At 65.9% G+C, this 12,699-nt stretch overlaps 1 protein-coding gene across 6 annotated transcripts in view; it reads left to right on the top strand.

The window, feature by feature from the left end:
• Window positions 1-12,699, top strand: part of TRDMT1 (tRNA aspartic acid methyltransferase 1) — a 61,618-nt gene that overhangs the window by 26,154 nt on the left and 22,765 nt on the right. For 3 of the 6 annotated variants that reach the window (XR_005660668.1, XM_039913841.1, XM_039913842.1), the window contains exons 1-3: window positions 8,441-9,028; window positions 11,362-11,433; window positions 12,506-12,571. Coding sequence is in view for 5 of the 6 variants with exons in the window: in XM_039913841.1 (XP_039769775.1) it covers window positions 8,706-9,028; window positions 11,362-11,433; window positions 12,506-12,571 (461 nt within the window). In the remaining variant the exon portion in view is untranslated. Of the gene's footprint in view, window positions 1-7,578; window positions 7,689-8,440; window positions 9,029-11,361; window positions 11,434-12,505; window positions 12,572-12,699 lie in introns of those variants that run through there. The other 3 variants (XM_029077543.2, XM_039913840.1, XM_029077542.2) reach the window with 3 other exon arrangements.

Here is a 12,699-nt window from a genome sequence, read left to right as displayed (position 1 = left end):
GCTCGGTCGAGTGTCCGGAACGTGGTCGGCGCCTAATGGGTGTCGTCAACGGGGGAAAAACAATCAGCTTTCTCCCTCCTACCTAACCTGGCCCATGGCCCGCTCCGCCCCAACCCGCACACTTTGCTCCTCCGACGCCGACGGCGTCGCCCGCTCTCGTCCCGTCGACCCTTCCGCCTGGAATCCTTTCCCTTTTCTTCGCCGGCGGGTCCCGACCCTCTCCTTCGAAATCCAGTCTCTTCCGCGAAGCCTCCCCCGATGGATCGCGTCCGCATCCCCGTAGCTGTCGGGTTATCGCCGGGCCTTGGCCGGCCCCCCGCCCCCCGGGCTCACGTGCTTAACCTTCCTCCCGTTGGAGCGCCTTCCCTCCTCAGACCCCACAGACGGTGACTCTCCCCGACCTCGGAGCCTTATCGAAGACACGTCTCCTCCAGGAGGCCTTCCCTGACTCAACCCCCCCTTCTCTCCTCCCACTCCCTTTCGCCTCCCCCGGATCGCCCCCTCCGTTCTCTCCCCGGCCCGGCCCCGCGGCACTCGGCTGGGCTGCGATTTCTTTTTAGTCTCTCCCCCCCGACTAGACTGCGAGCTCCCTGTGGGCCGGGAACGTCTTTATCGTTGTATCGTACTCTCCCAAGCGCTCAGTACGGGGCCCTGCGCACGGTAAGCGCTCAATAAATACATCTGAGGGAGCGAACGAGGCGCCGCTTACGTTTCGGACCGGGTCCCGGGCCCCGGGGCGGACGCAGGGTCGGGCCGGGCACGGGCACCGTCCCGCCCGGGGCGCGCGGTATAAATAAGGACGGAGCGGAGGCGCCGAATCGCCGCCGAGGAAGCCGCGGCGCAGGCGAGTTGAGTGACTCGCCCCGGGTCTCGCGGCGGCAGAGCCCGAGTCGAAACCCCGGATCCCCCCCGGGCCCGCGTTCCTTCCGCCGATCGTGTTGGTATCTGTTAAGCGCTTACTATGCGCGGAGCAGTGCGCTAAGCGCCGGGTTGATACAGGGTAATCGGGTTGGCCCACGTGGGGCTCACGGTCCTCATCCCCACTTTCCGGACGAGGGAACCGAGGCCCCGACAAGTGAAGCGACTCGCCCGCGGTCACACGGCTGACAAGCGGCAGAGCGGGGATCGCAACTCGCGACCTCCCACTCCCAAGCCCGGCCTCTTTCCGCGGCGCCGCGCCGCTTCCCCCGCAGCCCGTTCCCGAGCCGGGGGCGCCCAGGCAGCGCTCAGAAGACACGACTCCTCTATCCCTGGCGGGAAGAGCCGCCCGCCGCGTCCTGAGCCGGGCCCTCGAGGAGGGGACGGAAGAGGAGACGCGATTCCCGCCCCGGAGCGAGGAAGCTCTCTGTCGAGGAGGTCGTCTCCTCGGACGGTGGAAAGCAGGGCCGTCCGTGTGACCCACCCCCCCCCCCCCCCCCCCCCCCCGGCCAACCGTCTTCCCGGTTAAGCGTGGGCAGCCGGCACGGATTTAACTTGGAAAGGGCAGAAGCCGGAAAAATCAACGGGAAAGGCAGACACGCAGCCCCGTTCCCGCCGCTCGTGCTGCCGCAGGGAGAGGTGTCTCTCAGCACCCTCAGCCGCCTCGCCGTTCGGGGCCTCGGCTGCCTCATCCGGAAAACGGGGATCGGGGGCGTCCCTCGTGGGACGGGGGCACGGTCCCACCTGAACGGAGGAAGCGCTTCACAGATGCCGTCATCGTCATCGTCGTCAATAATGATGTTGGTATTTGTTAAGCGCTTACTACGTGCAGAGCACCGTTCCGGTCGTCCCACGCGAGGCTCCCGGCTAATCCCCATTTTCCAGGTGAAGTGACCGAGGCCCAGAGAAGTGACGGGACCCGCCCCCGGTCACACGGCTGCCAGGTGGCAGGGCCGGGATCCGAACCCGTGCCCTCTGACTCCCGAGCCCGGGCTCTTTCCGCGGAGCCACGGGACCGGTCACCGGGTCTCCCCCCGTTTTACGCGGCGCTTCGTCCCGTGCCCCGGGGAGGCCCGGTCACGTCCGACCCCCTTCTCCTCAGCGAAACTAACGCCCGGGTAACTCGTCTTTCGCTTCACCTGCGCGGCCCTCCTTTCTCCCCCCCCCCCCCCCCCCACGCGCCGTTTTGTTCCGAATTCCCCGTCGATCCTCTTCTCGCGCCCTCCGTCCCGCGCACAAAGAGAGACTGTCCCTCCGCTGATTCTAGCTCGCTCCATCGTTGGGAATTTCCAAAGCTCCCTCCTTGGGACCCCAATCCGGGGAAGTGATATTATCGTGCCTTCCGCCTATCCTCTTTTTTTTTTTTCCGGCGCCCCCCCCCCCCCGCCGATCCCGTCTGGCCTCCCCGCTTGGCGGGATCCCGTTCTTGCGCCTTTCCCTTTTACGCCCAGTCTCTTCTCCCCCCCCCCCGGTCCAAGCGCTCAGTCCGGTGCTCTGCACGCGGTAGGCGCTCAATAAGTGCTAGCGAGTGAATCGCCGCCGAGAGACGACCGCGGCGGTTCGGAAAGGACGGAGGAAGCCGGACGCGCGCAGTCGGGGACTTGCGAGCCCCCGGGGGGGTTCGGCCGTTTCGGCCGAGCGAGTCAAACGCGCAGTAGGTTTCGCCTCGGCCCGCGGGACGGCCCGGCCCGTGAATTTTAGGAGCCCGAAAGCCCGTCGGGGGGCAGGGACCGTCTCTGTCTGTCACCCGCCCGTCCGTTCCAAGCGCTTAGTACAGTGCCCCGCACACAGTAAGCGCTCAGTACACACCGTCGGACGAATGAGTCCCCGCGCGCCCGTTACCCTCGATTTAAAGCTCGCTCTTCCGCGTAAAGCTACCCGGATTTGGGTCTCCTCTGTAAGGGAAGCGGGAGATATCCTCTGCCGATAGTCTCCGTAGCCCGTCGGCTGTGATGTTCCAACTCCGAACTCTGGAAGGCTGCGACGCGTCTGAGGCCGACCTCTTCCCCCAGATCCCCGGCCCGTGTCGGCCGGGGTGACGACGACGACGTCGCCGTTGGTTAAGCGCTTGCTAAGCCCGTCAGACGGCAGGGACCGTCTCTGTCTGTTGCCGGCTTGGCCGTTCCAGGCGCTCGGTACGGTGCCCCGCCACAGAGTAGGCGCTCAGTAAATGCTCCCCAACGAATACGCGCAGAGCACTGTCCCAAGCGCCGGCGGAGGTACGGGGTCATCGGGTCGCCCCGCGTGGGGCTCGCGCTTCGAAATCCCCGTTTTCCGGGTGAGGTGACCGAGGCCCAGAGAAGCGGAGCGGCTCGCCCCCGGTCACCCGGCCGAGATTCGAACCCGGGACCCCGGACCCCCCCCCCCCCCCCAGGCCCGGGCTCTCCCCACCGAGCCCCGCCGCTCGGCCGATTCGGCTGAGAAGTGTTCCTCTCGCCACGGAGGCGCAACCGCGGCTCCTTGGGGTAGACGTTCTGGTCACAGAGAACCGCTCTTTGGACATCCCTTTCGACCCCGTGAGGCCGACGGGGAGGCTCGGCGGAAAGAGCCCGGGGCCGGGGAGTCGGAGGCCGCGGGTCCCGATCCCCGCCCCGCCGCTCGGCGGCTGGGCGACCGCGGCCGAGGCGCTTCCCTCGTCTGGGCCTCGGTTCCCTCGTCTGGAAAATGGGGCCGAAGACCGGGAGCCTCGCCTGGGACGATCGGATCGGCCCGGGTCTGCCCCGGCGCTCAGCGCACGGTGAGCGCCGAACGGACGCCAACGTTACGACATCATCATTCAGACGGCGGGTGCTCGGTAAATCCAAAGGAATGGGTTCCGGGAACCGCACCGGAGGCGGAGTCCAGAGGGAAGCAGCGAGGAGATCTGCTGGGAAACGGCCCGGCTCATCGGGCGGCCCCCCGGGAGGCTCCCGGTCTTCGGCCCCGTTCTCCGGACGAGGGAACCGAGGCCCAGAGGAGCGAAGCCGCTCGCCCGCGGTCACACGGCCGCCGAGTGGCGGGGCCGGGAGTCGAACCCGTGACCTCTGACTCCGCGGCCCGGGCCCTTTCCACTGAGCCGCGCCGAAAACCGGGAGCCCCACGCGGGCCAGCCCGATGACCCCGTATCTCCCCCCAGCGCTTAGAACGGCGCTAAATGAGCGCTTAATAAATGCCAACGTGATTATTATTATGATTATCACCCTGCGGTCGCTCGGCAGCTTGGGTCCCTGTGCGTTTTAGGGGAAAAAAAGAACGTTCCTCGGCGTCATCGCTCCGCAACCTCTCCCCGACTTCCGGTGCGGCGCCGGGCGGGACGACACCGCCCGTGCTCCCTCCCGACGGTTCGGGGGAACCCAGAGGCCGCGGCGAGGCCGAAGTCATTCGTTATTTAACGGGGTTAAATGTTGTCATTCGTAATATAATCATAATGATATCTAAATACATTTTATTGATTTATGGATAATATTTATCACTTATAATAATATTATTTAAGGACAATGTATATCATCGTATTATATATAACATAATGGTATGTAATTTATTTAAAATATTTGACATTTAGAATACTATTATAGAATGTTGGTATTTGTTAAGCGCTTACTACGCGCAGAGCGCCGTTCTCAGCGCTGGGGCGGATACGGGGTCATCGGTCTGTCCCACGTGAGGCTCCCGGATAATCCCCATTTTGCGGATGAGGTCGCCGAGGCCCGGGGAAGTGAAGTGACCCGCCCACGGTCACACGGCGGACGGGCGGCGGAGCCGGGAGTCGAACCCGCGACCTCTGATTCCGAAGCCCGGGCTCTCTTCGCTGAGCCACGTGTGACAATAATATAATGGACGATTATATTATATATGATAGTATAATAATCGCATACCATGCAGTGCAGTAACAATAACACGAGGAGCGGCGTGGCCACGAGAAGCAGCGCGGCTCAGTGGCGGGAGCCCGGGCCTGGGCGGCAGAGGTCACGGGTTCGAATCCCCGCTCCGCCGCCTTGCCAGCCGGGTGACTTCGGACGAGCCGCTTCGCTTCTCGGTGCCTCAGTTGCGTCGTCTGTAAAACGGGGATTCGAACCGGGAGCCCCCCGTGGGCCGGCCCCGATCACCTCGCAGCCCCCCAGCGCTTAGAACGGTGCTTCGCGCGTCGTCAGCGCTTCGCAGATGCCACCGTTTATTTTTTTATTCCTTGATCTTCCACCGCCGGGGAACGGGGAGCGTCGAGGCGGCGGAATCCCGCGAATGCAGCCGGATCGCGGGAATTCCTCGCCGGGCGCCGGGCCGGGGAGGTTCTCTCCTTCCGCCTCTGCTCGGTGGGAAGGGCCCGAATCCCGGCTCCGCCGCCCGGCGGCTGTGTGACCGAGGGCGAGTCGCTTCCCTTCTCTGGGCCTCAGTTCCCCTCGTCTGGAAGACGGGCGTTTTCCACCGTTTATATCACGCCGCCGCCGTGACGGGCCTCCTGCGTCCCCAGGACGAGGGCGCGGTCGGGGGGAGACCGAGGCGGGAGGCGGGGAACGGCCGACGCCGGCCCGCCCCTCCCCGTTTCTTTCCGATTCCCGGGAGGAAGGCCGGGGGGAGGGGATCACGCTGCCGTTTTGCCCCACCCGCCGGGCCCGGCCGGCGTTTCGGTGCCGGGCGCGGAGCGCGGCGTGGCGAACCGCGCTGGGCTGCGTGACCGTGGGCAAAGTCGCTTCGCCTCTCCGGGCCTCGGTTCCCTCGGCCGGAAAATGGGGGTTGAGACTGTGAGCCTCACGGGGGACAACCTCATTCCCCCGCATCTCCCCCGGCGCTCAGAACGGTGCTCTGCACGTAGTAAGCGCTTAACAGATACCAACGTTATTATCGTTGTGGGTGGGAACGCCCGAGCTCGCCTCCTCCGAGGGGCCTTCCCGGACTGAGCTTCCCCCTCTTTCCCCCTTCACCTCCCCTCAGCTGAGCCCCCTTTCCCTCTGCTCCCCCTTCCCCTCAGCCCCGTGCTCGTTCGCGTGTATCATTCATTCTTCCCCTCGGCTCCGTCTGCCGCCGCCGTTCTCGTCCGCCCGTCTCCCCCGATCGGTCGGAGGGCGGGGGCCGTCTCTGTCCGTCGCCGGATCGGCCATTCCAAGCGCTTCGTACGGCGCCCTGCACGTAGCGAGCGCTCGGTGAATCCTGCTGGATGAACGAATCGACGGCGAGCCCGTCCCCGGGCCGGGCTGCTCTCTCTCTGCCGTAATAACTGTAATAACGGCGGCGTTTGTTGAGCGCTCGCTGTGTGCCGAGCGCCGTTCTGAGCGCCGGGGGAGACGCAGGGTCATCGGGTGGCCCGAGGTGGGGCTCGCCGGTCTTCATCCCCATCTGAGGTAACCGAGGCACCGAGGAGGGACCTGCCCAGGGTCACAGAGCTGACGCGCGGCGGCGCCGGGACTAGAACCCGCGACCTCCGACTCCTAAGCCCGGGCGCCTCCCGCCGAGCCGCGCTGCCGCCGAGCACTGGGGAGGGTACGGGGCCGCGGAGTTGGTCGACCTACCTTAGCGATGATGATGATGATGATGATGATGATGTCGGTATCCGTTAAGCGCCTACTGCGTGCAGAGCACCGTTCTGAGCGCCGGGTCATCGGGGGGGCCCCACGTGGGACTCCCGGTCTTCATTCCCCTTTTCCAGATGAGGTCACTGAGGCCCAGAGAGGCGAAGTGACTCGGCCGCGGTCACGCGGCTGCCGAGCGGCGGGGCCGGGATTCGATCAGACCGCGAGCCCGTCGCTCTCCGTTGCCCGGTCGTCCGTTCCCGGCGCTCCGTAGAGTGCTCCGCACGGAGTAGGCGCTCAGTACACGCCAGCGGGGCTCGGCGGAAGGAGCCCGGGCTTGGGAGTCCGGGGTCATGGGTTCGAATGCCGGCTCCGCCGCCCGTCCGCCGCGCGACTGTGGGCGGGTCACTTGGCCCCTCCGGGCCTCGGTCCCCGCATCCGGAAAAGGGGGATTAACCGTGAGCCCCCCCCGTGGGACCTCTGTCTCCCCCGGCGCTTCGAACGGCGCTCGGCGCGTCGTAAGCGCTTCACGGATACCGGCCTCGTTATTATCGTTATCATCATCGTTCCCGTTAAACGAACACTGACGAATGAAGGAACGAACGGCGATCCGCGTGGCCGGGGGCCCACGGGCCGTACCGGCGTGTGGGTGTTCGCGGGTCCCCGGCCCGCGACTTAGATGGACGCCGGATGCCCGGAGAGCCCCCGGGAAGGCAGAGTAGACCGGTTCTACTGATCTGAGAAGATCCGAGGAGCAGCGGGGGCTCAGCGGCAGGAGCCCGGCCTGGGGGAGTCCGAGGTCGCGGGTCCGAATGCCGGCCCCGCCGCCCGTCCGCCGTGTGACCGTGAGCAGGTCACCCGGTTCCCCCGGGCCTCGGTTCCCTCAGCCGGGAGATGGGGATGAAGACCGTGAGCCCCACGCGGGCCCACCGGATGACCCCGTATCTCCCCCGGCGCTTAGAACGGCGCCCTGCGCGTAGTAAGCGCTCAACGGATAGCGACGTTATCATTATTCGCCGCCATCTTGCGTCCCCCCCCCGTCCGTCCGTCCGTCCGTCCCCCCCCCCCCCCCCGGATTTCGCGCACAGACTCGCCGCCGGGAGGGAACCTTCCACCGGGAGCGTCCGGCCGTAACCGCCCCCCGGGGGGAGCGTACCGAACGCCTCTTCTGTCGCAGAGAGCCGCGTCCCGGCCGAGGTCGTGGCCGCCGTCGACGTGAACACCGTGGCCAACGAGGTGTACCGGCACAACTTCCCCGCCACCCCGCTGTGGGCCAAGACGATCGAGGTGAGGCGCCTTTCGGACCCCGGGGGGGCGGTGGGGTTCGCGAAGCGCCGACTGCGTGCGGGGCGCCGTCCCGAGCGCCGGGGGAGATGCAGGGTCATCGGGCGGTCCCGTGTGAGGCTCCCCGTTTTCCAGATGGGGCCCAGAGAAGTGAGGCGACCTGCCCACGGTCACACGGCTGCCAGGCGGCGGAGCCGGGATTCGAACCCGCGCCCCCCGACCCCCCAAGCCCGGGCCCTTTCCACCGAGCCGCGCCGCCTCCCGTGCTGTTTGTCAGGCGCTCGCTGTGGGCAGGGCACCGCTCTAAGCGCTCGGGGAGACGGAGGGTCTTAATCCCCATTTTCCAGACGAGGTCCCTGAGGCCCAGAGAAGCGAGGCGACTGGCGGACGGGTGGCGGAGCGGGATTCGAACCCCCGCCTCCCGAGCCCGGGCTCCTTCGGCCGAGCCACGCGGCCCCTCACCTGTCCCGTGCTCGCCGCGTGCCGCTCCCGATTTAGGATCGCCCGCCCGAGAAGGAGATGGGGGATTATCGGAATAGCTTCCCCTCCGCGGCGTCGAAACCCTCCTAATAATAATAATAATAATGTGGGTGTTCGTTAAGCGCTTACTGTGTGCCGAGCGCCGTTCTAAGCGCTGGGGGAGACAGAGGGGAATCAGGTGGTCCCACGTGGGGCTCACGGTCCTAATCCCCGTTTTACAGATGAGGTGACCGAGGCACCGAGAAGTGAAGTGACTCGCCCAGAGGCACCCAGCTGACAGGTGGCCGAGCCGGGATTCGAACCCGTGACCTCCGACGCCGAAGCCCGGGCTCTTTCCACCGAGCCGCGCCGAGGCCGCCGCAGATACGGGCGGAATACTAAAAAAAAAAAAAAAATCCATCTGAAATTTCGGCCTTTCCGTATTTGCCGAGCTCGGCACGCGCTTCGGTCGCCGGACAGGGTCTCGAAGCCCGTCACCGGGCGCTCCGAGCGCTCAGGGCGGCGCGCCGCGCGTAGTAAGCGCTCACTGGATACTACTGAATGAATCAGATGCCCGACCCCTCCTCCGAACGCCGTTTTGGGCCTCGACTCGGTGTTTCAGAGGGTGCCTTTCCTCATCCCGGCACGTCTCCGACTCCCACCGCGGTTTCTGTGAATCGAACACGGGACCGAACGGCTCTTTTCCCCGCCGTTCCCGGCCGGGAGGCGCCGTGCGTCCGACCCCCTCCTCCGCCGTCCCGCCGTAACTTAACGTTTCCTTCCTTCTCCGGCGTCGCGGCCGCTCAGGGGATTTCACTGCAGGAGTTCGACAGGTTGTCCTTCGACGTGATGTTGATGAGCCCCCCGTGCCAGCCGTTCACCAGGTAGGATTTTCAACTCTCCACCCCCGAGGCAGGCGACGGGCCTCGGAATCACGTCGAGAAGAGCGGTTCCTGTCAAGTGCAGCCTCCGGCCCGTCCGGTCGTATTTACGGAGCGCTCGCCGCGTGCGGGGCTCCTTGCCGAGAACCAGATGCTAGAAGCAGATGGGTCCCCGTCCTACCGAGCGCCCACCTCCTCCAAGAGGCCTTCCCGGACCGAGCTTCCCCTTTTCCCTCTGCTCCCCGTCTCCCTTCCCCTCCGCCCCGTTTGTGGATACTTTTCCGACCCTCTCCGTCTCCGTTGACGAGCTGTCCGTCCCCTCGATGCCGTCTCTCGCGATTCAGCCGTCTCCTTTTCCGCCCGTCCGTCTCCCCCGACGGGACCGCGAGCCCGTCGACGGGCGGGGACGGTCTCTGTCGCCCGTTCCGGGCGCTTAGTACAGCGCTCGGCGCCTAGCGAGCGCCCAATAGATAGCATTGCCTGAAGGACCCGACCTGGGCCGGCCAGTCTCTCCCGCCACGTCGGGAAGCCCGGACTCCCGCGGGGAAGGGCGTCCATCCGCCCCCTCCCCGCGGAGCGAAGAGAGGCGAAAGGATCCCGTGGAATCTCGATTCCGGGGTTGAATTCGGGAATCGTTCGGATGGATTTGCGGTCTCTCACCGTGACGCTGGATCGCCGAGATCCGCCCTCTCCTCTCCCCCCGAACGGCTACCTTACCGCTACGGGCTCTCCTTATATCCCGGCCGGACTGCCGTGTCGGCCTCCTCTCCGACCTCCCTCCCTCCTCTCTCGCCCCGCTCCGGTCTATCCTTCGCTCCGCCGCCCGGCCCGTCTTCCCGCAGAAACGGTCCGGGCACGTCGCTCCCCTTCTTCAACCCCTCCAGCGGTTGCCCGTCGACCTCCGCTCCCAACAGAAACTCCTCACTCTAGGCCTCGAGGCTCTCCGTCGCCCCGCCCCCTCCCACCTCTCCTCCCCTCTCTCTTTCCGCCGCCCGCCCCGCCCGCTCCGCTCCTCCGCCGCCCGCCTCCTCGCCGTGCCCCGGTCCCGCCCGTCCCGCCGTCGACCCCCGGGGCCCCGTCGTCCCGCGGTCCCGGGACGCCCTCCCTCCTCGCCTCCGCCAATCTGATTCTCTTCCCCTCTTCGAATCCCTACTTAAAACTCGCCTCCTCCGCGAGGCCTTCCCGGACCGAGCTCCCCTTCTCCCTCTGCTCCCTCTGCCGCGCCCCCTTCGCCTCTCCGCAGCTCAACCCTCTTTTCCCCCCGTCTCCCTCCGCTCCTCCCCCTCTCCCTTCCCGTCCCCTCGGCGCCGTACTCGTCCGCTCGACCGTATATATTTTCATTACCCTATTTATCCTGTTAATGAGACGTGCGTCGCCTCGATTCTGTTTAGTCGCCACCGTTTCTACGAGACGCTCTTCCCCTCGACTCTATCTGTCGCCACGGTTCTCGTCCGCCCGTCTCCCCCGATTAGACCGTGAGCCCGTCGGAGGGCGGGGACCGTCTCTGTCTGTCGCCGACCCGTACATCCCAAGCGCTCAGTACGGTGCCCCGCACGTAGTGAGCGCTCAATAAATACTATTGAACGGATGAATGAACTGGCTCGACGCTCCGAACTTTGCGGAGTAACGCTCGGGGGGCCCGGGGCAGAATCGTCCCCGTCGTTTGCAGTTAAATCTTGGTCATTTGGAAGCGCTTGCTGGAAAATTCTTCTGGCTCTTTGGCAAGAAGCCGCTCTTCTCTACTGCCTCAATAAGGCTGCCGGGGGGGCGGGGGGGGGGGGCGGCGAAAAGCAGTTTTTCAATGATCTTTCAAATCGGGAGTTAAATTCATCGCGAGTTAACGGGGGGCGGGGGGCTGGGGGGGGAGATTCAGTTACCGGGATAAAGCGGCCGCGGTCGACTTATGTCAGGTCGGCGCCCGGGAATTTTCAGCGCGCCAGTTGACGGGAACGCGGGGCTTTATCGAAAACGGCGCCGATTAAATGGAGGAATTTACTAGTAATAACGTTAATAACGTGGGTATCCTACGTCCAAGCGCCGGGGGAGATACGGGGTCACCGGGTCGTCCCGCGCGAGGCCCCCCGGTCGATCCCCGTTTTCCAGACGAGGTCGCCGAGGCCCGGAGGAGCGAAGCGACCCGCCCACGGTCACAGAGCCGGGAGCCGACCCCGTGACCTCTAGACTCGGAAGCCCGGCCTCTTCCCACCGAGCAAGGGCAACGAGATCTCCCGCGCGGCAGCCCCGTGGACCCATCCAGGGTGCAGATCCCCCGCTCTTTTTAGAAGGCGGAAGCCTTTGAACGGCTCGCTCCGTCCGCTCCCCCGCTTTCTTTTCAGAACCGGCCTTCGGGGCGACGCGGCCGACGGGAGAACGAAGAGCTTTCTGTATCTCCTGCGGATCCTACCCAGGTACCCCCCTTTGGCGACCGCTTCGGCGACCGTTAGATCGAGGCGGGTCGGTCCCCGGAGTCCCGAAGCAGCGCGGCTCAGTGGAAGGAGCCCGGGCTCGGGAGTCGGCGGGCGTGGGTCCGAATGCCGGCTCCGCCGCTCGTGGGCGGGTCGCTTCCCTTCTCTGGGCCTCGGTGACCTCGTCTGGAAAATGGGGATTCAAACTGGGAGCCCCACGTGGGACGACCCGATAGCCTCGTATCCCCCCCCCCCCCCCCCAGCGCTTAGAACAGTGCTCGGCACATAGTGGGCGCTTAACAGATACCACCGTTATTTAAGGCCACACCGCCGAGGCGCCCGACGTGCGGGGCCGTCCCGAGGGGGTCGTTTCCACCGGGCCGCCAGCGTGGGCACGTTTCAGATCGAGTCCCCTCGCCGTCCGCCCGCCGGCTTCCAGTGGCGTGCGACGGGAGGATCCCGAAAGACGCAAACCCAGCGGAGCCGTTGGGGAGGATGAGGTTGGCGCCCGCCTGCCACGTGGTCACCTTTTCGATTCCGTGGGTTCGGAACGTCCGTTCCGGGGGCCCCCCCCCCCGAAACAGCCCCTTTCCCTAAAGGACGACGAGTCCCATCCCGGCGGGTCCCCGGGGCCGGAGCGGGAGCCGGGCGGAGGAGGCGGCAGGCGAATGGCGATGACGACGACGACGACGGTCGGTATTTGTTAAGCGCTGACCGTGTGCGGAGCGCTGTTCTGAGCGCTGGGGTGGACGCAGGGGAATCAGATCGTCCCACGTGGGGCTCCCAGTCTTAATCCCCACTTCCCAGACGAGGGAACTGAGGCGCAGAGAAGCGAAGTGACTCGCCCACGGTCACACAGCCGCCAAGGGGCCGAGCTGGGATTCGAACTCACGACCTCTGACTCCAAAGCCCGGGCCCTTTCCGCTGAGCCACGTGTGATGGACTCGATCCCACCTAAGACGGCGCGCGCCTCCCCGAGGCGACCGTACTCGCCGGGGCGGGGGACGGAATCGATCGCAGCCGCCGGGCCTTCGTTCCCGTCTGTGATCCCGTTTCCTTTCTGCTTTTCCCGCAGGCTCCGGAAACCGCCCCGGTATATTCTTTTGGAAAACGTCAAAGGATTTGAAGGCTCCGCCACCAGGTAAGGAGGACGTGGGGTCCACTCGGGCGGATCGGGGCCGGTAATCGGAGAAGCGAGAAGAGGAGGTGTCGGGGGGAGCGGGGACCCCGGCCCCCACACCCTGCGGAGGTGCTGCGGAGGGTCGGGGG

Source organism: Ornithorhynchus anatinus, chromosome 13 (assembly GCF_004115215.2).
Source record: "Ornithorhynchus anatinus isolate Pmale09 chromosome 13, mOrnAna1.pri.v4, whole genome shotgun sequence".
NCBI lineage: Eukaryota > Metazoa > Chordata > Mammalia > Monotremata > Ornithorhynchidae > Ornithorhynchus > Ornithorhynchus anatinus.
Note: the sequence above shows the minus strand (reverse complement) of the source record. Positions and strands in the feature narration are given on the sequence as shown.